Source organism: Paramisgurnus dabryanus, chromosome 1, assembly GCF_030506205.2.
Source record: "Paramisgurnus dabryanus chromosome 1, PD_genome_1.1, whole genome shotgun sequence".
NCBI lineage: Eukaryota > Metazoa > Chordata > Actinopteri > Cypriniformes > Cobitidae > Paramisgurnus > Paramisgurnus dabryanus.
Window position 1 is genome coordinate 19,265,513 of NC_133337.1, and position 26,765 is coordinate 19,292,277.

General features: G+C 38.8%; 1 protein-coding gene across 2 annotated transcripts in view; it reads right to left on the reverse strand.

Moving 5' to 3' along the window:
- Positions 1 to 22,330, reverse strand: part of pde3a (phosphodiesterase 3A, cGMP-inhibited) — a 76,871-nt gene extending 54,541 nt beyond the window's left edge. The window contains exon 1 of one of the 2 annotated variants that reach the window (XM_065273353.2): positions 20,424 to 22,330. In XM_065273353.2, coding sequence (XP_065129425.1) covers positions 20,424 to 21,227 — 804 coding nt within the window. In that variant the 5' untranslated portion in view covers positions 21,228 to 22,330. The remainder of the gene's footprint in view (positions 1 to 20,423) is intronic. The other variant, XM_065273352.2, reaches the window with a different exon arrangement.
- Positions 22,331 to 26,765: the final 4,435 nt, after the last annotated feature.

Here is a 26,765-nt window from a genome sequence, read left to right on the forward strand (position 1 = left end):
AGGAATATTGTGGGATTTTTACAAATGACTTCTCAAAAAGCTACATTATTTTTTTTTAATTCAGGTGCCCTAATAATCTTTAAAAAAATTGCTAAATCTCCTCCCCTTTTCGAAAACATTCCATCTTTACTTACAATCTTGGCAAGTGGGCGGGGACTGGGAAAAGGTGCTAGCCATTAGGCATTAGCAACACGACCCAACTTCAAACGATCCAATCAACTCTTCATGGACAAATTCAAATCCAGCCCTACCTTTTATCGTTTCACAAACCATACACTGATATAAATCACCAAGAGGGGAAAAAAATAAGACAATCACTACTTCCGTTTCATGGTGACTTAAAAAATTTAGGCAGCGAAATATCCCTAGCACTGGGGTAGTACCTTTTCAAAAAGTACACATTTGCACCTAAAGAGCTCATAGTAGTATCTCAGAGGTAAACATTGGTACCAAATGTATACATATATGCACCTAAACGGTACATTATAGGACCTTCTTGAAGATCCAGTGACAGCTTTTTTCTGACAGTTCACAGTCCATTCCCAAACTCAACGTCTTATTTAATTTAAAATCTTACTCTAAATACTGTTCATTTCCCCCCCTAATTACAGCGCTTTTCCCGAAGCAGGAGTCCCTCTTGTACGAGAGTCAGTTTAACGCCCGAGGCACACTGTTCTCCTCCGTCCTAACACCAGCGCACGATTTCCTTTCTACACCAAAGACCTCAAACAGTCGGAACCGTTAAGTGCATAAGAAAGATGCAGCGCTTTTATGGCTCATATCTGCCATGAGACAAGAGATAATTGGGGAAACTGGGACAGGGTGGATGCTTCAATCACTTTCTCCTCCCTTTAGATCTCAAGAACTTTTGGATGAGATGAGAAGCAGAGCTGAGTTATCAGAGCAGCGTGACTCACTAATTCACCGATAGTTCACATAAACATCTCATCCAGAAAGATTTACTCTCTTCCATAAAAAGAGAAAAGCTGAAGTTTTCAACACATAATGAAAATTAATGTGAACTGGAGGACTGTTGAAATGACATAAGCATAGACCCATGTACTTTAATCCTCATTGTAAGGCCCATTACGCATAGATTATATCACATTTTTACTCGTTATTTACTAAAAATCACACACATAATATATGACCAATAGAGCATCAGGTTGGAACTCAATGTTTACTTACAAGATAAATACACATGACGTCACTGTGGTCAAATCTCATTTTAAATCGAAAAGCAGGACTTCTAACACAAAGGTGTCTTTTAAATTCAATGTACAATTTATACAGATACCTTTTGTTTTTCGTCATTTAGAGCTTACAGTCTTTGTTCAATTTCATTTTGGAAAAAAACAGGACTTTTTTTTTAAATTCCTCGAGAAAATAAAGTTGTATAATCTTAGAGTGACATAAGGATTAGTAAATGAGGACAAAAATGTCATTTTTGGATGAACTATTGCTTTAAAGTATCCAATCTCTGGCCGAAACCGAAATAGTGTGGTTTTGCACAGGCTGTGATGAGTGAGCATTCCTGTGGCCTTGTGAATGTGCTCCTTTTGTACATCTGATCTCTCTCTCTCTCTCTTTCCTGTTCTCTATCCATTCTTTTTCTCTCTTTTTCTTTTAGTCAATTTGTTAATTGGAGCGTTTTACCCCGCACTCACGGCACACTGCTGTTAAATTACACACATGGTTTTTGCCTCCATTAATGTCAGACTGAATCACATCGCCGGCGTCAGTCATCACTCGTGAACGCAGCACCCAGCAGCGTCTGCCCCGTGATTGACATGAGGCTAAGCTCCATTGGTGTAGTGTGTTATAGATTAGTTAAGATGACTCTAGTGCATCTTACTGATCTAAACTACTACACCTGAGGGACATCAATGTCATATAATTGAGATTTTTGTGAAATTGAACAAAAGCATATGCACTGTTTGACTCTTCTCATTTACCATGGTAAGTACTTTTAACTCTAAGGCTATGTTTACACATGGACGGCTATTTTCATAAACAGACATTTCAACCTCTCCGGTTTCAAAAATAACATTGTGCACACATCTCAGTTTTAAGTAAAGTGTTCATTTACACATACCCGTGTATATATGCCATCAAGAGCATGCCAAAACTGTAGGTGGTGGTGTAACAAGAAGCTCAAGCCCACGTAAGCCAATCAGAATCCCGAAAATAGCAACATCAGCAACGAATCACTTCCTCTTCCTCTTTTGAACAAGTTCGCGCTTTTGACGTAGATGCGAGCTCTGGCGCTCTACGTCAAACACCCGTTTGTCTCAGTTTAAATACAAATGTGAAAACGAAGATTTTCAAAATCTCCCCTCTGGCCGGAGTTTTTAGAAAGAATTGGTTTCAGAGGCGAATTCTCTGTTTGTGTGTAAATGAAGGGCGCAAACGAAGGGAAATGTCTCAGAGCCTAAGTAAACATATCGAATACACTGTAAATAAACATCACAGATTAACATTGCATACATTGGGGGGGCAAAAATGACCAAAATCACTGTAATAATTTGACTGAAATTCGACTAAAGACCCTAAAAAGTGGTGGGTTGATTTAACCCAGGGTTGGGTCAGTACTGAACAGAACACACTGCTGGGTTAAAAATTACCCAACTGCTGGGTTGTTTCAGAGTGTAAAGGGGGTTGCACACCGGACGCGCAGCTCAGCGCCGTGTTGAGTCGCATCTAGGACAACTCGGAGGTATCATACACATTAAACGCGCTTACGTTCTATGGGTGACCGGGCATTTTCTTAGTTTGCTCCCAGGCTCTGGAATACTCTTCCCATTGAGATTCGACAGGCCGAAGTATTTTTAAATCCTCACTTAAAACTTATTTTTTTAGGTTAGCATATAAGTGATTTTATTCTCTTTGTATGCATCTTCTTTTAAATGTTCTTAAATTTGATGTATGTGTCCATTATAATGTATTTTATGATTCTGTAAAGCGCGTTTATACATGGCAATACATCGCGTTGATATGCAACTTTAAAGGCGCTATATAAAATAAAGTTTATTATTATTATTAAATAGCGCAAGCTTAGTCATATAGCGTATACTTCAAAATGCAAAATATACATAGCAGCCAAAGTTAATCGTTACTGATTTGGGACAAATATGATGTTATTTAATGTTAATCTATGTGAGTGGCGCTCTGTGGCGCGGCAGGGATCTGAGCAACTTCCTGAGTCGGAGATGGCCGCAACGGACAGGCGCCACCTGTCGGCACCGGTGTGTATATACTCATAGAAAACAATGTATTTGATTTTTTTTAAAGGCCCGGTTCCTGGGGGTTTTAAATGCAGATCAACGTTCATGAAAAAAAGTTCATTCAAACTGGAATGAAGCAGAGATCAGGGAGCTCCTCACTATCCATGCTGAAGCAGAGATCGTTCACCAGCATAATGGAACAGTACGTGATGCGTTACTTTATAATCGAATAAAAAAACAGCACAAGTGAGAGAGAGAAATCGCAGATGATAAACAAATTTAAGATGCTGTGAAAAATATTTCTTTGCACGATTACAATTACATAACGTCACAACGTGTTGACTGTCTTTACGGGGAATTGTGTGAACACACACACACAAAATCAAGAAAATCTAAAAATCTTGAGACACATGATCATTGTATTTTCTGGAATCTTTGCGTGAAAAGGCTCAGAAACTAAGAAACTAAAAGCTACAGGTTATTAGGAAAGGAGACTTGTCAAAACTGTACTGTATGTCTGGCTCCAAATTTCTTGTTTCCGATTCTCAGCTTATTTCATGTGGTCTTTAAACTTAGTGCCAGAAGATTTCCAAGGACTATCTCACTCACTTAAAGTTTGCTGAAGCTGGTGAGCTATGACGCAAGCCCAGGAGGCGAAGTGATGATGAGATCCAGCTGTGAACTGCTCAACTTTTCCCCTCAATGAAAACGGCCTGAGCACAGAACGACTCAACGTTACCTAGATGTTTGACTGGACGGATCTTATTGCATTAAATACTAGTTTTCGTGTCATTTTGTGTCCCAGGGGTTAACGTCGATGTTTTTATTTGGTCAGGGTGGCCAGCCTCCGACCACATCAGCTCTGGGGGTTACCACGACCATCGACGTGACAAAGTTCAACTTACATTACAATATGTTTTTAGCGCTAGCGTGTATTTAGAGCAGAACTTCCTTGGCCCCGGCGGACCACGGCTCTGCCATCGCAACAACAGAAGTGAGAAATGAGCCAATCCCTGGTCAAACCAGGCTAAATCCTACAGATGCTAGCAAGCAGGCAAGTTTCCAGGGCCAAAGGCAAGCAGAACCACAGACCGCGGGTGGAACGGACCCGAAGGAGGTTAATGGAGGTTCTGTGTCGTTACGGGCCAAGTCCAAGAGCGCCTATGAGGAGCGTATTTCCCTGTTTGATTGCAGTTTCTATGCAGGTCTCATGAGGAAAAACAACCTACGTAACTGCAGAGCGGCCGACCCACGTGAGGTTTGTTCTGAGAGACCGGCGCTCTTGTTGTCATCATTCTGACAGTGTACACACATCTGTACTTTCCATGTGCTTCTGAGGAAGAATACAAATGAGCATGTAACGCTGATTTATCATGAGGGGTCACATTTTTGGCCGCACTTCGAGCAGAAGTAACAAGCCAAGACAATTGTATAAATTCTCATGAATCAGACACTGATTAAATTCAGGGGGAAAAAATCCAGAACAGACAAGGACATTTATCTTAATATGAGTTTTGTTTTCTCTGATAGAAATGAACGGATAAATAAATACATTCAAGAATTTGCATTTTTACAGTAATGACTCCCATAAGATCGTTCATTGACGCAAATAACACTTGCTAATTTACACAAGCTAAAACAAAAGGATTAAAAGACAATTTCTCAAAAATCCTGTTGAAAATGCAAAATGGAGGGACACTGTGGCTGTTTTAGTCTTTGGTTCTCCGTAAATGAAATGTTGCATCACACACTCTGGTATTTTTTTAGTGCTGTCAAAAGATTAATCGCGATTAATTGCATGCAAAATTAAAGTTTGTGTTTGCATAATATATTTGTGTGTCTATTGTGTGTAATTACACATGTTATAAATGTTTCTTGAGTACATACATGCATGTGTTTGTATTTATATATGCAAAAAAAAAATCACACAGTGCACACACATATATTGTGCAAAAACAAACTTTTATTTTTTTGTGCAATTATTTCCGATTAGTATATTGACAGTCCTTATTTTTGTAACAAGAAACATATACAAAACAACTAGGGCTGGGTATCGATTCAGATGTTCCAGATCGATTCAATTTCGATTCACAAGCTATCAAATCGATTCGATTTCGATTCTCGATTCAATTTCGATTCCGATTCTCGGGTCGGTTTTTATACTCGATTCTCGATTCAACTCAATGAATATAGATTTAATACAAATACTATATTAGTAAAAAATAGCAGTGAACAGCAGTTTACAAGTGGGTGATTAATAAAAAGAAATTAAAAGCCACAACACTAACGTTGTCGTCTTGCTTGCGAAATCTAAAATGGTTCCAAACCTCTTACTTTTTATGTGAAGGTGGCATCAACGTCGATGAAGCAGCTGAAACCGCCATTTTAAGCACTGAATGAAAGAATGACAGGCTCCTTGGTAACATCGCGCAAGGCAAAAAAGAGGGTGACATCTAGTGAAGAAGACTAGTTATTTGATTAACGTTAATCTTACGTTCAATGTTTGCAGGGGGGAAAAAAATTGATTCTGCTATTTGAGAATCGATTCTGAATCGACCACGTAAAAAAAACGATTAATCGAAAAATCTATTTTTTTGCCCAGCCCTAAAAACAACTGAAAATTACTATGCAAATATTAATCAACATCATCATGAAAATGTATTAATAAGTCATAGTGCCAAAAATAAGGTAAAAAAGTTTGTATGTAATGTGCAGGTTAAGCACTGATACTTTTAAGTGCCATTACTAAATATTGTAAAAAAGCTGCTTCTAAAAATAAAGTTAAAGAGAAACTGGTGTAAAAACAATAACATGCATTTCCTAGAATAAACTGTAAACATCACTGTTTCCAAGTAAAATTCACATCCAATGCCCTCCTTTACGACAACAACTTAATCCAATAAGAGAAGACTTGTGAGTATGGAGTGCCGGGGAGAAAGTATTGTATGTGTATGTAATGCTGAATGGACAGTCCTGAGAGTGAATGGAGATATCATGCCCACCGGCTCATTCTGACATTAACACAGGCCCTTGTGTACCCCTGAGAGCTCAGCTAATGATATGATCCCAACCCTGCCAAACAGAAGCACTGCGGCTCTCCAAGGTGCATGTGTTTCCATTGCTTTAATAGCCTGACCAGCCTTACACGCTTACTGCATTCTCTCATCGGTGACACTGATGAGCACTTCCTCAGAAATCCATTTTCCGATACACAGTTTATACACAGTTACCCTGTTAGAGATTACACTCCTGGAAAACAAACATTAAAATAGAAAGAGACAGAAAGAAGGAAAGAAGGAAGTGTACTTTTTACCGGGTTTGGTAAATAGCCGAGTGCCGTACAGTAAGCACTGCAGTCTGCCTTTGATTTTCAATAAACTGAATGTGAAACAGTATGCCGTATCTAATGATATCCGAATTTCAGACCAGAGAGTAGAATAACTGAACAATTCACAAAAGGAATTTTAAAGACCTTTTTGTATGCATTATTAATAATAATTATGTGAATGAATTATTATTAATTTATAATCATTTGTTTTGTTAGCAGTCTATGCAGCATGCTCCGGTCACATACTGCACATGTCGGCAAATGTAAGTAGGTCATCTGGGTATTCGATCTATACAGAAAATGCATAGCAGCAGGACAAGTGCATAGCAGAGGAAAAGTAGTATTCAACTATGCCAGTTTGAACACAGCTTATGACAGTATTTACAGTAATTAGCAAAGTAAAATAAAGTACAACTGCCCTTTTCATCCGCACTGTTTTACTAAGAGAGAGAGAGAGACCATTAGTCCCCGTGACGTGACACGCGTGCACAGAGTCCTGTGACAGCCATTAGTGGCGACTGGAAAGCAGTAACACCTGGACACATCTGTTGATCAACAGCCCAAAACCTGAGAGAGCGTTTCCAACTCAAGCCTTGAACCAGCTCGAGCAGGATCTGCTCTGTTTATTTGACAAAGCCATCAGCCACACGAACTGCCTGGTTTGTTTGAAATGTCAGATGTGTTGTTGCACGGGTGAGGGGTGGAGGGAAAGACGGGTTTATCCCCCCGACAGACAACGAATAGACTGGCGAAGTAGAGAGAATGTGCAAAGCTTACAGTAATACAGATGTCAAAAATATTGCTTTGTTCTTGTTAAAAACACACAAGTACAATCTTCCTCCTGGAAATAGTTCACTATTAGCCAAAAACACAAGATAGCTACAGATACACTTCAATTATTATGAATGGAGCTTGAGAGCAAATTTGTGTGCCAATGAGTACAAACAACTTGGGGCCAGATTTAATAAACGAGGCCAAAGTGCATGATTCAAAAAAGCGCGGATGGAAGTAAAAATTTCTTCATGTTAAAAACACAGGTGCAAAAATCTGACCAATGCAAGACGTACTGTAACAAAAAGTAAGCAGTGTCCAAATTCAAAGGTTGCGAACCTCGAAGGACGTATTATAAGACCGATTGTGTCACAGCAGGCTAGTAAGGCTGTCCCAATTTGAAGGCTTCCCAATATAAAGCCTCAAAATGCGGCCTTATATTTCCATGCTGTTAAGGATAGAATGAGTGGATCCTTCACAGCAGAGGCTCTCCAGAGATTTATTGTAACGGCTGAATATAACGGCTGGATATTTTAAAGAGCAACTATTTCCCTGCTAAAAAACATCATTATTTTGTGTATTTGGTATAATACAATGTGTTCACCTGGTTTTTGGTAAAAAAACACATTATTTTCCACATATCGTACATTTTTGTACATTTCACTTTCTTCCTGAAACGCATAGATTTAAAAAGCTCTGTGTCCCTGATTGGCCAGCTAATCTGTACGTTGTGATTGGCCTGAAATTGTGATGCTCCTATTATGTATGAAAGATTCGCGCACAAGAAGAAATTATGATAATGTCGGTCTTGTCTAGCTGTCCATCACCAATCCCAGAAAGTCACACAGCAGGTGATGCAATTTATGGATCCTCGTACTAGATCGTCTCATTTCAGTTATCTTCGCGCACTTCCAAGGGTGCTATCTCGAAAGAACAAGTACTTGCTTTCGAGGACACATCCCTCAAAGGATCCAGCCTTCGAATTGGGACACAGCTAGTAGAGGGCGGGACACTTTAGCATCTAAAGAGCACAGGAAATTACATGAAGTTGAAGTGTAGGATGATTTTTAGCGCGTGTTCCAAACTGTAGGGTTTTGAATGCTTATATTTTCTGTATGAGAGTGTTTTGGATCATACCAGTTTATATTTATTCTTATAGGATTACTCCACTTTATTGGACCTCAACAGTTCACAGTTTAATGCAGTTTAAATTTGCAGTTTCAACGCAGCTGGAGTGTCACACGGCTGGTGCAAGATGAGAAGTTGTGGTTTAAAAGTGCTTATTTTTACTTTTATTGCCAAAAATGACAATCGTTTTTCTAGATAAGACACTTATGCCTCGTTTGGGATTGTTTATTGAATCTGCGTTGAAAATGCAAATTTTATCTGTATTTAAACTGTAAACTGTTGGGGTCCAATAAAGTTGGATCATGGAATGTTTTTCTTAAAAAAAAATGTATTTCTTCTTGACTGAACAAAGAATGACATAGGGGTGAGTAAATTATCTGGATTTTTTTTTATTGAGTAATCCTTTAAGCATAAAGTATTGGTATGTAAAGGAAAAAGTTTCATTTTCATTTTATGGGGACTTTTGGGGTGTTAAATATTGACGGAAATACCATTAAACTGACTATTCAATTTCGATTCAATTGTACTGTATTTATATAGCGCTTTTCACAATCGTGTTTTGTGATTCATTTAAATACTCTCCTCCCATAAATTTTGCACCTGAAAGAGCAACTTCTACAAATGCATACGCAATAAGGTCATTAATAAAAATATATGTGTCCAGTGTCCACACCTGTTCACTACGTAGTAAATCCTGACAGTAGTTTTTAAAAGATGGTTTGCACTTAAATTTGGCTCTTGGTATCTTTTGGTATCTATTGGTATCTATTAGTACCCATATTTTCCCCCAATGACACTATAACCACAGTTATTAAACTATAAAATAGATTTAAATGTAATTTTTAAAATGGCATATCCCTTAAAAATATGTTTAACACCAAGTCTCCAGTTCTATCAGTAGCCAGATAAAAGGCGTTTTACTTTACATGAAGTGAATCGCCTCATGGGGGCTGACATATTGACACTGGCCAACTCAACATAAACAAAAAATTACTGAATGCACTTTTGATAATAGTTTTGGCAAAAACTAAGCTACTACAGATGTAGTAACAATAACTGAAGTAATCACAATATTTTGGTGGAAACTATTGTATACATGGACATCTGAAAATAAAAACACACAGTGAATGTCATTACCAAAGACAAGAGATTGCTACATTACACAAACATTGCTCTCGCAAGCTTTGCATCATTTGTTTTTAAATATGACCTAAATGGATGATATGTTTGTAAAATGCTTTCTGATACAATGCTCTGAGAGAGATATCAGATTGCATCAGACCCGCATGAAAAAGCAGATGATTAAAACAGGGTTAGCATGGGGCTTTTCAGATGCTTGTAATATACAGCTCCAGTCTGTACTGCCTATATGATTGAGATTTAGGATTAAGTCAGTCTCACAGATCTGACTCTGTCCCATCAGTCCGCTTTCTCCCTCCCAACCACAGCGTCCCATTATGTAACAATAAGACCAGGATGCCAGCTGAGGTCACTATCACATGGTTGATGTGGCAGCTGTCTTATAAGCTAACAGAATGCCACTCACCCATTTTCTCTTATATTTATACTATATATAATATATATGCTATACAGTATATATTATATAACCATCACTGTTCCATGTCACCACCAAAGTACTTTTTTCTATTTTTCTAGTCAAGCAACTTTTGAAAAAAATAAGTTTTGCTGAAGGAAGTGTGTTTCTTTCAGGTCCTGTACAGATGTTTGGCCTCAGGAAAACAAAGCCAATACATGATCTGCTGTAGTCCAGGGCAAACGATCTGTCTCTTTCTCTTGCTATTTGTTCTTTAGTCTATCACAGCGAGAAAACAGGATGCAAAGCATTAAAATCTCTTTTACTCTTAATTCCCTCTGATAAAATTGTTACATCAGCATGACTTCGATATAAACAAACACATAAACACTCCATGGGCTTCTGCAAATAACAACTATCTGTGCACACACACACACTAATAGCCTATAAACTGAGAGTGCTGTAAATTTGAGAAGTCTGTGTAAAGGCATTTCAGAGAATTGTTTCTAAATACACTATAAAGGGTTAGAAATGTACCACAGAAACACATTACAAAGACTGTGAACTATGTAGTACTGAATTGTGGAGTTAGATGTTTATACAGTTTTTTACCATTTCTGATTTTTGGGCGGGCCTCAAATCATGGCTCGATGACACACTGGAGTCACCAAGCATGGTGCCACCCATAACACTAACTAACTTTGTCACGTAAATGCATATTACAATTCTGTTGGGACAGAGAAAGACAAGGTAAACTCTTGGGCAGCTGGTCAGTGTAATCTGAATTGGATTCGTGTTTTGCATCCATTCAGATTTTAGCTGTATTTACGTAAAGAAAGAGGTGGCAGCTTTCCCATTAGTGGCCGTGGTTTCAGTGCTGACAACGGACATGTCCCTAGGGTTTAAAAGCAAAAGTTTTATGAAATTTTATAAAATAAATTAATTTATCATGAATTCTGTGCAATTAAACCTAAAAAAAATAAGGCTACTAACCAAAAGCACTACTTTGTATCATTTAATATGTTTTGTTTAATTAAAAGTTGAGTTTTAGAACAGTTTTTGTCATAAATTTTCTTTAGGGGGCCGCGAAGGAATGCGCCGTACACAAGGGGGGCCGCACGCAGAAAAAGTTTGAGAACCACTGGATTAGTTGATTTTTTAAAATCTCTCAAAGGAAGACCGCTCTTCCAAAGGGCGCAAATTCAAAATATGTGTTCGGAGTGTCGTGTGTTGCTCGTGTTTTCAAAATATGTGTTTGTTGCACACGCATCAAAACCGTTTATGATAAAAGAGACGCTCACATTCACAAAATACATGCAGGACACTCCTTTAACAGTAAACTCTGATAACACATGAAATTGTGATTATCTGGCAAACGCGAGCGTCTCTTTTATCATAAACTCTTTAGACGTGTCTGCAGCAGGCACTTATTTTGACAAGACACGTGATGCACATAGGTTCACTCCACATGCTGAACACATATTTTGAAATTACGAACCACACACACAATGGGCTACATACATGTTGTGATGAACTTCGCATTGTGCACCCTCAAAAAAAAAGAGGTCACAGGCCTCCACTGCTTGTTTGACTGTTAGATCTGATGATCAAATGCTTCAACAAGCAAAAGTTTAACAAGCTTTATTTTTTTATATTAATGTCATTTTCAATTTAATAAAAAATGTCTAACACTACCTCAGTGATTGTCACTATTGCATATTTTGCCACAAAATACTGAAAGACTTTTGACTGTTGCCATCATAAGAAAATCGCTATTGTATAGCATCGTAATAAACTGTACGATTTATACCCCTAATGAAAAATCCCAAAAACCAATTTCACACCAAACATCTTAATTGAATCAGTTTTGCATCCCTTAAGGTAAAATCTGTGTGCTTAAACAAAAAGTTTATAAATGCTCATGGGGAGATTTTTAAAACAATCATCTGAGCCATAAATTATTAAAAATATGGCCAATGGATATTGGAAAACAAATGTTTACTCATACATGAGTTGGTTTTTCACGCTATTTAGAAAAGGTGTATTTCGCAAAAAAAAAAAAAACATTATAAACAGTTTATTCAAATTTTCAGGTCACCTGATGTACGTAAGTCACATAATCATTATTGAAAATGACGCGGTATGTACTAAAACCTCCCAGAAACACCTCAATACGTGTCTGCCCACAAGTATAAGAGGCTTTCCTTGCTACATCTCTTAAGATTTAAAATAATGTACTATTACCTCCAAGATACAGCTCATACGTTGCCGTTTCTAAATATAAGGGGATTTTATTGGTATTAATGTTTGAATAACACTCCTACTGTATGTCTCCTTCGATTAAAAATGATAGGCCAATTTTGGTGACATCAGTCGACGTGACTTATCGCAAAATTAAAAACTATAATTTAGTTGCACATCATGGGTAGGTAGAAATTCTGTCATCTCACAAATGTTTTTAATTGACATTTATCAAATATTGTTTTGCACAAATCTGTAATGGAAACGCAGCTAGTGACTCTCCTCACTGTGCATATAAATTTACCCCCCTCCCAAAAAAAATTAAAGAGTGGAAACTGAAATTGTATTATATGTTATTATATTTTACATATGTATGTTTATATGTTTTGCAGGCTGCACAATTTTAAAAAGCTCATATATGTAAGGAATAATGTAGACAAGTATGAAGCAGAGGATCTTAATATGGTATTACGATCATTTTATGCATCTGTGCAAAGTTTCGCGGAAGGATAAACATTTTAATTTAAAACAAATATGCCAATAAAATGTTTCAAATTCATATTCATGTCCAGTTTTTTTTCTTATGTGGCAAGTAGCCGTGTAATAAGCGGGATAATGTAAAGGCAGCCGGTAGTTATCGGGAGATTAGCCCCGACAGTGTGATCAGGACCCGACGCGAAGCAGAATATGAATTTGAAACATTTTATTGGCATATTTGTTTTAAATTAAAATGTTTATCCTTCCGCGAAACTTTGCACAGATGCATAAAATGATCGTAATACCTAATAAGATCCTCTGCTTCATACTTGTCTGTCTCCATTTTTTCTGTTTTAGCCAGTCTTTGAGAAGTTTTAATGCCCATTCTGTATTTTTTTGTGTGTTGGCTTCGTAGCTATCATGCTCTATTTTGTCAAGTTCAGTCTCAGTAAGCTCTCTGTGTCTTATCGTTGTTCGTTCTTCTATCCACTGTTTAAATGTTTTGTTTTTTTCCGTACATGTTAAAATTAATGTCAAAATGTTGTGGTTGTCCAGTGTTTGTCACAAGATGGCGCCAAACAGTATTCTTTATTGGCGCGGAGCGATTTTAATCATACAAGTAGGACCGGCTATGCGTTATTACTTTGGAGCGGTTATTATTTGAAAAGAACGAACCTGCAAATGTCTCAACTGACCAATCAGAATCAAGCATTCCAGAGAACCGTGTAATAAGGAGCAATAATGCTGCTTCCGCCAGGAGAGGCTAAAGGCCACATCTAACTTCTCAAATTTCTTGGTAATTATCTATCTTGTTAGTAGCATGTGAAGTAGCTAACTTTCTTATTCAGCAGAATAACTTCACTGTAGCCTAATACTTTAAGTGTAGTTTGTATCATAAAAAGCTACAGTATCTTCTTCGAAACTGCTGCACAAAGACCTCACCGTGGTCGATTTAGTCAATGGTCAGTAAGCTTGTGATCACAACTAATGAAGCACCCAGTGGGCATTAGATGTCGGCTCTCACAGTACCCATCAGCTCCTGAGGTAAATTTCTCACGTGAGCTCTGCCACAGCAGCGCGGTAAAACGTTCAATGCGTGGCTTCACGTAATTAGCCAAGTTATACGCTTAACCCGAGCTTGTCGGCTAACGAACGGCTGAAAACACTTCCAGCTGTGTCACGGTCCCGACTGCGAACGCAATTATCTGATAGGAGAAATGAACGCAGACGGAGCCATCAAGATTGAGAGCTGTGCGTTGGCAGCTAAGGTGTAAACTTCAGAAAACGTCAGCTAAGCAACTTTGTGTGTTTTCTGGCTGCTGTTAAAACCTCCCAGCTGCTGTTTCATTGTTTTCTCTGGGAAGCGCTGGTGGTAAACGCAGCGCCGGCTGTTATCTGAACTTCACAAAATGCTTTGCGTTTCCCTGACGTTATGTGTGGAGTTTTTTAATGTGAAGTGATAACAGGGATGCAGGCTACAGCATGTTCCCGCCCTGATGTGTGTCCTTCACACACATCGAACAAAGAGAAAAGTTACGGTAGGCTACAATGCGCTACGACGAATCATCTTGAACACACTGGACTCTAGACCATTTTTTTTTAGCAAAAGCTGAATAATAAAGTAAAACAAACAAACAAGATGATCAGATCAACAATGACATTATGGGACCTGTATAGGCATTATTCAGATTTTGATAAGATTAACGTCCTAAAAGCCAACAAACACGGACAGGTAATTCTTGTCTAATTCTTGTCATAAAAACTGATTTAAGGATGCCACTCTACTGTATGCTAAACATTAAACACCATATTGTTGACATCAAATAACTTTTTACAGTAGCAATACTGTATGCTAAACATTAAACACCATATTGTTGACATCAAATAACTTTTTACAGTAGCAATACAAACAATGACCTTATTTATGAATAATGACTAGACAAAATGAGTTACAATGGTTCAATAAACCATTCAAGATATGTTAAATTAACAAAATGTGGAAAAAAAGTATCTGCAAATTTTTTGTGATACAGGATTTTACTGTAGTCTCTACATCATAAAGGATTTTACAAATCTGATTTTTTTTCGTATAAGACCAAATTTATTAATCCAAAAGGCTAAATTTACACACTTGATAACTTGTGTGGATCTTCTGGGAGCAAATGTTCTTTAAACTGTCCAGAGCAACTTAGAAAAAAATATATTTCAAAAGAGCAAACACGTTAAGCGTCCCAAGAACGAGTGAGAAACAAACAGACAGATGTACAGACGTCATGTTTGACGATGACTCTGAACCTTCCCCTCATCTCCTCTCCATCTGCCATCCATATTTTGAAAGTAAAACACGCCATTGAGCGAGTTAACAAGACAGGCCTTGTGTGAGCCGGGTGCTCAGATATGCAGGCAGTGGGGGTGAGGGGGTTCCTCTAGAGAGGTGTGCTGGGTCTCGGCCAGCCCAGGTTAAAATAACAAGCGCCATCTCAGCAGTGGCCTTCCATCGGCTGGAGAGCTTGAGAAAAACATGTGGCAAACACACCAAACCACTGCAGTCCCGATATGTTTCTGATAAGCCCTTTTTTACACAGACATTACGGAAAATGCATCCGGGATTTGTCCGGAATTTTTGGTTCATTCACACTGCCAATGATTTTCTGGAATCTGTGCATGCGTTCACACACATACTGTAAGGATCCCATAAAAACACTTGATGTGTTTAAAGTCCTGCACTTGGTAGTTTTTTCTCCACAGCATCTGAGTTTGCTTATTATTTGTTATTTCTCTCTACAGAAACCACTTGCGTGCATTTTTGTTTATGATAAGACGTTTATATGAGCTACATCATCTCTGGTTCATTCCAGTTTGCAGACATTTCTCATCGTGATTGTTAATGTGCATGTAAATCCCTCATTTTAAAGAGCTGAACCATAACTTCATTGTTGCGATGACACGTGTGCGCGTCCTCACTACGACACGCCCCTTACGGCATTGTTTCTGCATCTTGTTCACAAAGAGGGCTTCCGGGAATGTTACTTAGTCCTCTTTCCATGAGCAATCCTAGAACATTGACGGGACAGGTTTGCATTTTACAGGTATTTTCTGGGACCAAACTGTTGTGTGAATGAGGGTATACTGTCGGTAGGTAATTAGTAGAGGTGCAACGGTTTCTTGGTAAAGAATCAAACCATCCCATTATGCTCCCACTGTTTGGCACGCACCTGCACCGCGGTGCACCGTGTTTGATTCGACCACGCATTTCTAATACAGTAGGGTGAAAAAACATGCATAAAACCGCTAATGTATGGTTCTGAATACGCTTTGTGTGTGTTTACGTGAGAGTACCTGTCCAATCAACTCATAGTATGCAAATCTGTTTCCAACCTCACAGTTCCTCCTCACGTGTTGGTGTGTGTTGGGGACCGTTTAGCATGGCAAGCGAAGGAGAAAAGCCGCTAATAGAGGCACCGCCAGCTTAATTTAAGTCTAATTCAGCAGCAATGCTCAAGAAAACGTGGACAAAACTGTACAATTCGGACAGCGCGATTGCCGTATGCTCAAGGCAATACATCTAACATGAAGAGTCACTTATTGCGCCGTCATCACCAGGGTGTTGTTGACATCACCCGATGCTACCCGACTGAGACTGAAACAGCACACATTGCCTTTTGTGTTTAAATGTTAACAAACTTGTATCATCTTCTTGCGAAAAAACTTGAAGATAGTGGCATAGAGTATAAAAAAGTAACCCAGTGTTCTAGGCTATTTTATGTGCATTTTGAAGTTACTATATGTTGGTACATGCAGTATAATAATGCAAATACTTTTAAGAGAAAATTTTGATTTTGGATGAGGTTAAAAACTGCTTAGGTTTTTATTTTTGTAAAGAAGCCTGGTGTGGTGTTTGTAACCCAATAAATAATTTTATTTTCTGGATGGATAGATAGATACTAAATTCCTTCATTTCTAAACATACTGAAACTGGAGGCAACTCTGAAAAGAAACAGGACATTTCCCAAAACCTTTAAACAACCTCAGCAACTCCAGTTTTCTTGGTAGCCCGGGCTGCGGTTCTTCTGGATTGACATATGTAGAGCAGTTAATGTCATTTTGTTATTTCGTTCCATCTGTTTGCGCCAGCTGCACACCTGGTTCGGATAGACTAAAGCCGAGCGCCCTGTAAGCAGGCTCGCTCTTGTTCCTCCGAGGTTGTTTTGAAAGAGTCAAACTGCTAGCATTTTTAAAATGGATGAGGTTTTTGGCAGTCGCCCACTCCGGCAAGACAGCTGAGGCTACACATTCCAGGCCTGGCACGGTCCGGCTGGACGCGAGGCCTCTTACAAGCAAAATACAGCACGCTGGCACCGACCGACGTCAAAGATCTCTCTGTGTGCCGCAGTGGCGACGCAGACGAGACCAATTAGAGCGAGAGGGAGCGAAGAAGCCGAAGATGTGAGCAGCAGGAAGGAAAACAATCCTTAGCGTGTCGAGTGCTCTGGTGCACATTAAAAATCTTTCAGAGTGGAAAGTGCGCGGCTACTGCAGGTCGGGGCCGAATCGCGGGTAAAGGACTACGTTTAGTCAGGAAACCATTTCCTTTTTTTTTTTTATATATCACTGTGCTGAGATTCGCTTTAAGAGGTTTATTATCAACCCTTGCAGACAGAAAAGTCCCACCTACTAACCTCATATCTTCAACGGGCTAGGAAAGTGAAGCTTAAAAAAGCCATGGCACAGAAACACATTCTTGGAATCTATCTCTATTTTATCAAATATTTACACTTCCACTTTATATATTTAATATATTATACACTTTCTTATCACACTAAAACTGACAGTTTTTCTCATTCTAACCTAAGGGACTTCATCATGTGGTAAAAAAACTAGTTGTTGACCCTAATAAAACTGTAAGAGTGAAGTCTGTTCTGTGCAAATCAAATATTTATTTTGCATTAAGTGCTGTTACTTGTAGTTGTCTCTGCATATTAAACCTGAGCAGGTATTTTAACAAACTTCACCCTTTAAGGAAATATCTAAACACTTTAAATTTCCCTGCTCTGCCCAAAGGCTCTGGCTTTCACCGAACAGCTCTTCTAGACAGGCCTTGGCCCAGTCACAATTCAATGACCTGCTAAAGATTCTCCACGCAGTGAGGTGTTTGACTTGAAACTGCTTCTCATGCCATTAAACAAGGCTTTCCATGAACCTATTTCTCTGAAGGCCGCTTCTTAAATCCAAATAAATGCAATGAGCTATGGTTAAATGTATCACCCATAGCCTGTGCTCACAATGCCCTCCAATATGGGACACAATATCTCCAAAAAAAAAAAAAGATTTGCAAGTCATTATGGGTTTACCTTCCTCTAAAGCCGACCTTGAGCCAAGTAACGTCTCCTTTCAACTGTATCAGGAACAGTAATTTTACATGGAGACACATTAATAAAATTCTAACCTTACATAGGGGTATCCAAGTCTTTAGGAAAGCCACAATACATGAAGAGAAAGCCAGCAAGGCTTTTATAACACATTCTCAGGCTGAAGGTACATTTGAAACATCTTACGTAACTCATAGCACACAGCGATGTTCATAAAAGTAATGATTTTATCACTGAAAATGCCCAGGGCATGTACTCTGCAGTGGGTAACAGATAACATCTATAGTGACATCACTTCCTGTTCGCCTTACAGCTGTGCAACAAAAATAGCTTAAAACTAAAACATTCACATTATTGGATCTTTATGGATCTCTTGTGCCATGCACCACATGAAAATTACAGTTTTGGAGTTTTTTATTGTTATCTCTGACTGGTGTCTTGATGTATGCAGAGAGCCTGATGTCTGTTTCATCCATTGAGGCACACACAGGTTATTGTTGAAGAAGACGAGGGAGGCCGTAAAGAGTGCAGAGGTCACGCTTCGGTATGCTTACACAGTCAGGCCACACAGATAAAACAACTACCCATAAACCGCTATAGGAACTAATGTCATTCCAGACATCACACATGTGCACCAGGTGTATGTTCATACGCATGTCTGTATGCAAGAGACAGATCATGGAAAACACAGTCGGGGGTGCATGTTCCTTTCCATTTAACAGTAAAAGCAAACATGCCAAAAGTGTTAGACCGACAACATATTGATTCAAAACTAATTCTGTATCTCCTTCAAGGGTCTCGTACCAAATAACAAAGCCACGAATACATTAATAATGCAGTCACTAGAGGGCGTAAACTAAATGCAGGCAGGAAAAAAGAGCAGAAAGACCCAAATCCAAAAATATGGGATTTCCAGAAAACACAGCAAAACTCAACTAAATAATCTTTAAAATGATATATAATAAAATATATATATATACTCATACAAAACACACCCTGTTAAATGAGGGAGAAATATGTCATATTTCACTTACATAAAAAACTTTATTTCTTTGTGTGTAAATACACAAAATCAAAATGTGCTAAAACCTTAACATTCAAGTCTGATTTGTCATACAGCAAGCAATAATTTCCTCATTAAAAATAAACAAATTTGTTTTAACAATTTATTTTGACTTTAAAATATATTTATATATTTTTTTAAATACTGCAAAATATATGGTGTAATTTGTGTCGAAACATTGCTAGAGTGTTGTAGACTTTTGTTATTAAAACAAACTTCTTTAATAATAATACGAAGTGCAAAAATACTGTAAAGTTGATTTAATGCTTTCACAAAAACAAAAAATCTACCGAGCTGAGGTGAAGCAGGCCAAAACATGATTGATATGTTTTTTGATCAGATAAGACTGCTTTATATTTGGCCAAAACCATCTCATGAATCAGCTAAATTTTGCAAACCACACCTTACAGTACCTGTCTCTGTACGTCACAATACATAAATAAATGTGAACAAACACAAGCACAAATACATGTTTCCATCACACCACATATTAGGTGTAAACATTTTTACACATAAACACAATACTGTGATCCAAGCAGTTGTGCTGAACACAAAATCCCCCACCGCAAACCTGTGCATCATCAATATGAATATTTTTTTGCATACATCAAGCAACACGCCGTCCGGACAAAGTCCAGGACCTGTCACAACAGCTAACTGGAAATAAAAATCTATTATGGACAAGAGGTCAATCTTTACCACCTTAAGTCATATGCTTTTCCTGTACAGTTTTACTGAAATTATGACACAAACAAGTATGCATATACTTGAGTGACACCATTGCAATAATCTATGTACAAGCTATCTATTGGCAAGCACACTATGCACAGCCAAAAGATAAACAGATTTCTCTTTATGATTCATATTTGATGTCAACAGATGCACTTTTTAGTATGTATGCTAAAACGACTGCATAATGTCAGTATATAACTTAATGTCTATTAAATAAAAGATTTAATCAGAGCTGAAAAATTATTGCTGCTGAATTATTACTTCTTAAGTGTTCAGAACTTTGATGCAAAAGGAAACTACATTTAAATTGGCATATTATTATGTATTGTTTGTTATTGTGAATATTATTATATGAGTGCAGTGGCAATTGCACTCTGACATCTCTTGTTATTAAAAATCATATTAATTTAGCTTCACATATTAATCATGCAAAGTGGATTAAGTTTAATTAGAAGTGTGCTGGATAATGTAATAGGCTACTGACACTTTTTGTTAGCTGTTGTTTTTGTGATCGCGAGTCATTCTGTACTTCTCATCATGCGCGTCTGAACTGTACCTGCTCTCTCTGTAGGCAGGGGAGAGATGTCCTCCTGTGGGATTTTCCCCTGGACTGTCCGTGCTGATCCATGTCCGATGAAACTACAGAACTGGACCTCCTGCGCCTCTTAAATACGGGAATATCCCCCCTCGATCCCTCCCGGTGCGATGCGCCCTGGTCCGGCAGCAGTCTGTCCGCATACCTCGCCAACAGGACCCCCAGCACCCCGAGCAAGTACGCCAGGTAGGGTCTCCAGCTGGCGCGCACCTTCTGCAGCGAGAGGAGCGACAGGGTCCTGATGATGCTGATGAAGACGAGGACGGAGATGCCCTGACCCAGCCGCACCACCATGAGCGCCCCGCCGGCCAGGCAGGCGAGCAGCACCAGCGCGGTAGCCGTAAACGAGTATAGCTGACGCGCATCCAAGAGCGAATGCGCCGCCGCTTCTCCCAGATGGCACACGGTGAGCAAGAGAACGGCCGTGCGTACGAGCACCCCGCCGCGGAGAAGATACACTCCCACCCAGAAGAAGGCACAGACCAGCGTGAAGATCGGAGAGAGCAGTTGCCACGCGAGCTCCAAGAGCGTCACCAAATAAAGCGCAGGAGATCCCGGGTGTGCGTGCGCGCGCTCCGCATCCCAGTCCGCGGACTGCGCGAGCAGAGCGAGGAACACGGACACCGAGCCGACGCACAAGGCGGAAGAGAGACTCCTACAGCTCCACGCGCTCCAAATGAAAGTCAGCCACGAGGGACACGAGTCTTGATCCACTGGAGTGACACACGCGCGCACGTAGCCGTTGCGCTCGGATTTCTCTGCCATCGGTCACACACATACGCGCGCACACGCACATGAATGCGTAAAAGCGCTATTCCTTCTCATAGGTGTGACTTTGGAGAAGCGGAGCGCGCGTCCGACTGTCTTATTATCATCCTTGCGTAAAAACAAAAGTAAACTTTTGCGGACAATCAATGGTTTCCTTTCTTTTAGCATTAACAAACACTGATGCGTAAATTCCCCATCATCCCAAGAACCAGAGGAGTAGCTCCTGATGTTTCTAGGTCATCATCATCATCATAGATCTTTTCTCCCTCCCTTCAGCCTCTCTTTCTGTCGTAGTTACTCTCCGGGTCTCTTGCGCTTTTGGACTCATGGATTCTCCTCATTCTCCGAACAGCATTGGCGCTTGGGTCATTTTTACGCGTGGAAACTCTCACTGTTGGAATATTTGCCCGAGTTTCACTCGCTGGATCTTATTGGCCGCTGTCCCGTTGCTCTTGAGGCGGTGCGTAACGCAACACAGACATATACTGTACAGCTGCGCTCCATAAAAACAGTCCGGATTCAATGCATTGATCAGATGACTTATTGAATAACTGATGTCCGACCCGGAGCCTCATTCACAGCCTGAGGCACTGATGATGATGTCAGCGAGTTCATGCGGTTTCATTAATATTTTATTTTTACAACTCACCTATCTACGTCATCGACACCCTTTCTCGTATTGGGTTCCCTCAACCGCATCTGTAATACAGCTTGCAGGGTTTCAACGAAACGCATTTTCCTCTTTATATATTCTAAATATAAAAACCGTTATTTTTAATGTGCATTTTAAAATGGAAAATGTCTTTAAGAATTGGCTTGGACTGATGTAAAGTCAGTATTATTTAAAAATATTTCATACAGTATGTTTGATTAAATAAAGTCAGTTAATTTATATTTTACAACATTCAACTTAAGGCTACCATTTATTATTATTATTATTATGTATTTTTTTTACAACAAAGTTGACCACATTCTTACTTTTTTGGGCTATTGCTGAATATTTTTTTTTTATATTGTGAAAATCATTAATACTAAAACTCGCTATTTATGTTATTTTTATAGGGAAATATTTTATTAGATCTGTAATATTATGTAATCTAAAATATGTAATATTTTAGCAAATTAATTAGACTTTTGTTCCCTCTCCTGGATAGCATATATATAAACATTTTATCATAATTGTTAAAGTCATAATAAATAAGTTTATACATGAGGAAAGTCCAACAAAACCTATACAGACAGTAAAAGTCACTTTATAGTTTTCTGTTATTCATTACATTTTCATCCAAATGAGATGATCTAATTGTAACATTTTGCAATAATATAATTTTCTATTAAATGTATTCATTTGTGAGACACTTGTATCATACAGTGCATTCAAGCTACACATTTTATCAGCATGTGTTGACTGAGCTTGAACCCATGACTTTTGCTATGCTAATGCAGTATTATACCATGGGAGCTATAAGAAAACAGGAGCTACAGGAATATTTACTGGAAAATTGTGATTCCCTGTGGTTATGTAAGAAAGATCAAACACCAATACCCCATGTTGACATCCACTATCTGGCAATTCATAAGAAACACGGCAACATGGGCCAAACTGACAGGTACGACAGAAAGGAGAAAACCGCAGAAACAAATGACCTTTTATTCTGTTGGCATAGCAGTTTAACAGTCTGATGGATGTCCGTCTGTGCGTCAACATCTTACGATGCCTGTCTTTCTGTCCAGTCCTCCCCCTGAGTAGAACGGTTACAGGGAATGTGGGAGTGCTTGTTTGGAAAGCTGCAGAGGCAACTTTGTCTTCCGGTCTCAGTTCATGGGTCAGTCGAGGGCCAACTAATATTACATCCTTGCGTCATGGCATCAAAATACTAAAATAAAGACAAGGATAAATTTGTAGGGAAAGAAGAAACATATCAAGCCATTTCTGTGGATGATGGAGCAGGCGTAAAAACATAAACCAAAATGGAGAAAACACCCCAGTGAAAATAAAGGTCTTAATCCTATATTATTGATAGGTCATCATAGGTTAATGATGTCAGACCTGAAAATGCATAGAGGACAGTCAAATAAAAGTATTATGGCATTATGGAGTTTATATACTGTATATGACAATCGATTCTAACTTCTTACAGTCAAGAATGACCGCAGAAAAGAAAAGCAAGGCGCGAAGATGATAAAAAAAAAGTTTAATCTGCATACAACACACATAATGTTTGTTGTATGTGCAAATATGAGATGTGCTGGAGTCCCCTTTAAACGGTGCTATTCACAAGTCCTTGAGGCTCCATTCTGGCCAAATATTTTAAAAGTCCCTCTAAAGGTCTAAGGGGCAGTTTCCTAGACTGGGTTTTGGGTTAATCCAAGACCAGGCCTTATTAATATTAGGTTGTTTAAGAAGTTTTTACAAACATACTGTAGCTTACAAAAAACATTACAGGTGTGCATCTTAAGACAAAACAATGTCAACAAAATATGTTAAAATTAAACAGGACAAGGTGTTTTTAAATTAAAGCAGCTCAAACATGCATTTTAGTCTGGGACTAGGATAAGCCCTGTCCGGAAAACTGCCCCTATATGTTTTCTGCTCACCTTCACAATAAATCCAGATTGATTTTCAAATGCTTAAATAAAAAATGCAACGACTATTTTTAGAATGACTGCGTCAGCGGTCTTACGCTCTTGTACATTCAGTTCCATCAGAGAGACACAGAAAACATGCAAGTCAAAGTTATAATTGAATAATTGTATGCAGCCATTGACCCGACGTCACCGTGTTTACACTTAAATCTGTTTGTAACTCTCAAAACATTTAAAACTATTTCCGTTGCCTGCCTGAAAGATGTCGACTGCCTTGTGAGAAGTAGTCAGACTTTCTAATGCCTGTCATCATATAAAGTAAAATATAACCTTGCATGTGAATGTGGGGGAACCGAATGTGTGAGTGCAAAATGCATTACAGGTGAAGTGATGGAGGGTTAAGCTTAGAAAAAGATTTAATTTTCCCTCCCTGTACATTAGTGCAAGTATAAACCCCAGCTTGCCACAAGATGAAAAGTATAAAAGCATAATTTCACCTCCACCATTCTTGTGCCATGCTGTTCTCAAGGAACACTCATGTGGCTACAAGCTGAATAGAGTATTTTCTGTATGCAGAGCCGCCCTCCTGGAACGCAGGGATGGGCTGAGGAATTCTGGGATGTTGTCCCCACGCAAACTGACTCCAATGGTTTATACGGTCTGTCATTTACATGAGTCATTTAAAATATACACAAGATAGAAAAGTGTTACCTGGGGTTATATCCATGTGTCATATGCTTGGTTTAATATTCAGTTGAAAAAGGGAAGTCCAACGGAGGGCCAGAAATTATGGGCCTCCCTTAAAGAGAAGAGCTGTCAATGAACTACAAACCAATTTATAGTCTCAGCCTTCCATACCATGATCATTTCTGAACATGGTCAGTAGAGCGCCTAAAAGTGCTTAATTAAATGACTTGCTGCTCGATGCTTCACCAAATGACTCGACCCTTAAAGGAAAACACCACCGTTATTAATATTTTACTATGTTCTTACCTCAACTTAGATGAATTAATACATACAGTCTTTTATCAATGCGTGCACTTCATCTTTGCACGGCGCTTCGTGTATGTGTTAGCATTTAGCCTAGCCCCATTCATTCCTTAGGATCCAAACAGGGATGAACTTAGAAACCACCAAACACTTCCATGTTTTCCCTATTAAGGGAAAATAAGAACTATATTGTATGGCGGAAGAGCACTTAGTTTGCAGCACTTCAACCTCTGGCGCAGTAACATCATCACTCCTTTTATTTTGTGCCAACATACTTACTCGTTTAACTACTCATGTAACAGTCTTTAAATAGGGAAAACATGGAAGTGTTTGGTGGCTTCTTAATTCATCCCTGTTTGGATCCTAAGGAATGAATGGGGCTAGGCTAAATGCTAACACATTTATGAAGTACTGTGCAAAGATTAAGTGCACGCATTGAAAAAAGATATGTATTAATTTGTCTAAGTTGAGGTAAGAACATAGTAAAATATTGAAAAACTGTGGTGTTTTTCTTTTAAAGCTAACATGAATTCAAAACTGACCCTATTTACTTTCTAAATGCTAGTTCATGTGCATGATTTAAAGGGATAGTTCGGCCAAAAACTATATTAAACCCATGATTTACTCACCCCCAAGCTGTCCGAGTTGCATATGTCCATCGCAGCTTGGGGGTGAGTAAATCATGGGTTTAATATCGTTTTTGGCCGAACTATCCCTTTAACTGTGCACCAAATTCCAAAAATGCTCCAAGTATGTCTGTTTACTTGTTTATCAAAATATAAGTAATACTTTCCTCAACCTTATGATTTTCTTTTTGGATAAAGTCACAAATCTATCCTACTATTTAGCTACACACCTTTGATTCTGGCATGCATTTGTCACAATCCATCAGATTCCCAATGGATAATGCCATTTTTTTTGGGGGGGGGGGGGGGCAAAAAAGACAAGAACAATCTAGCCAAAGCAATTACAATAGTGGTGCATAATACATTCATTTACTATTAAAGGTAGGGTAACAGATTTGATCCTGGAACATTTTTAGTTATGCTGGTTAAAAGACTCCTCACATCCTGATAGCAATCACTATGTTAAGTTGTTTAAATGTATTTGTAGAAATTGATGTCATCTGTGAACGGTGTAGGACCAGAAAATGTTCAACCAATTATAGATCTCGGTCCAAACGGACGTTGCCTTTTTTGTCCCTCATTCGTAAGCGTAATTTGAATGGCCACCACGCAGCGAGTCCACGCAGACACCATACGTCATTGCGCGTTCACGTGCGCTCACCTCCTGTCTGTAAACAGCGAGAATGGCAACCTTTTCTGCTGAATTGACAACCTGCACAGGAGCCACAAAACGAAAGACATCTTTTATAACAACAACAGCAAAAACTGCCTGGATCAGCAATGAGCAAAAACAAAATTAACTTCAGTAACTTTACTGCTTTACCACTAGATGAAAACAGCTGCAGGAGGCAAAGGGTCTGAAAGGGTCGTTGCACTGTTTATTTTGGTAAGGTAGGTACGCGATATGTTTGTGTTGAGATGGATTCAGATATTCTACTTTGATGAAACATTGTGTTGCTTATTGTGTTAGTTTACGGATTAGCGTAACAATATAGTTACTACGTCTACACAACCAAAAGTGTGCTTTAACTAATTCCGATGTAAACCAGTTGTTTATGTTGGTTATTTTGGAAATGTTATTCACTTTGTACTGCAAAGTTTTCTCACTGGTGAATGAGACATGAGATGTGACCGTCTGATCTGTGCGTGTTCATCTGTTTTGGAAGAGGCGTGACTTTGGATGGCGATTTGACTGGAGGGTGGGGTCGTGATTTCATTGCTAGGCGGCTACCGTTAGCATTTTTCAAAATGTGATACCTTTAACACAATTGTAGCACAAACTTTCCCTTTTTACCTGAAACATGCACAGCCAGTTTACTTCAGTAATAGTAAC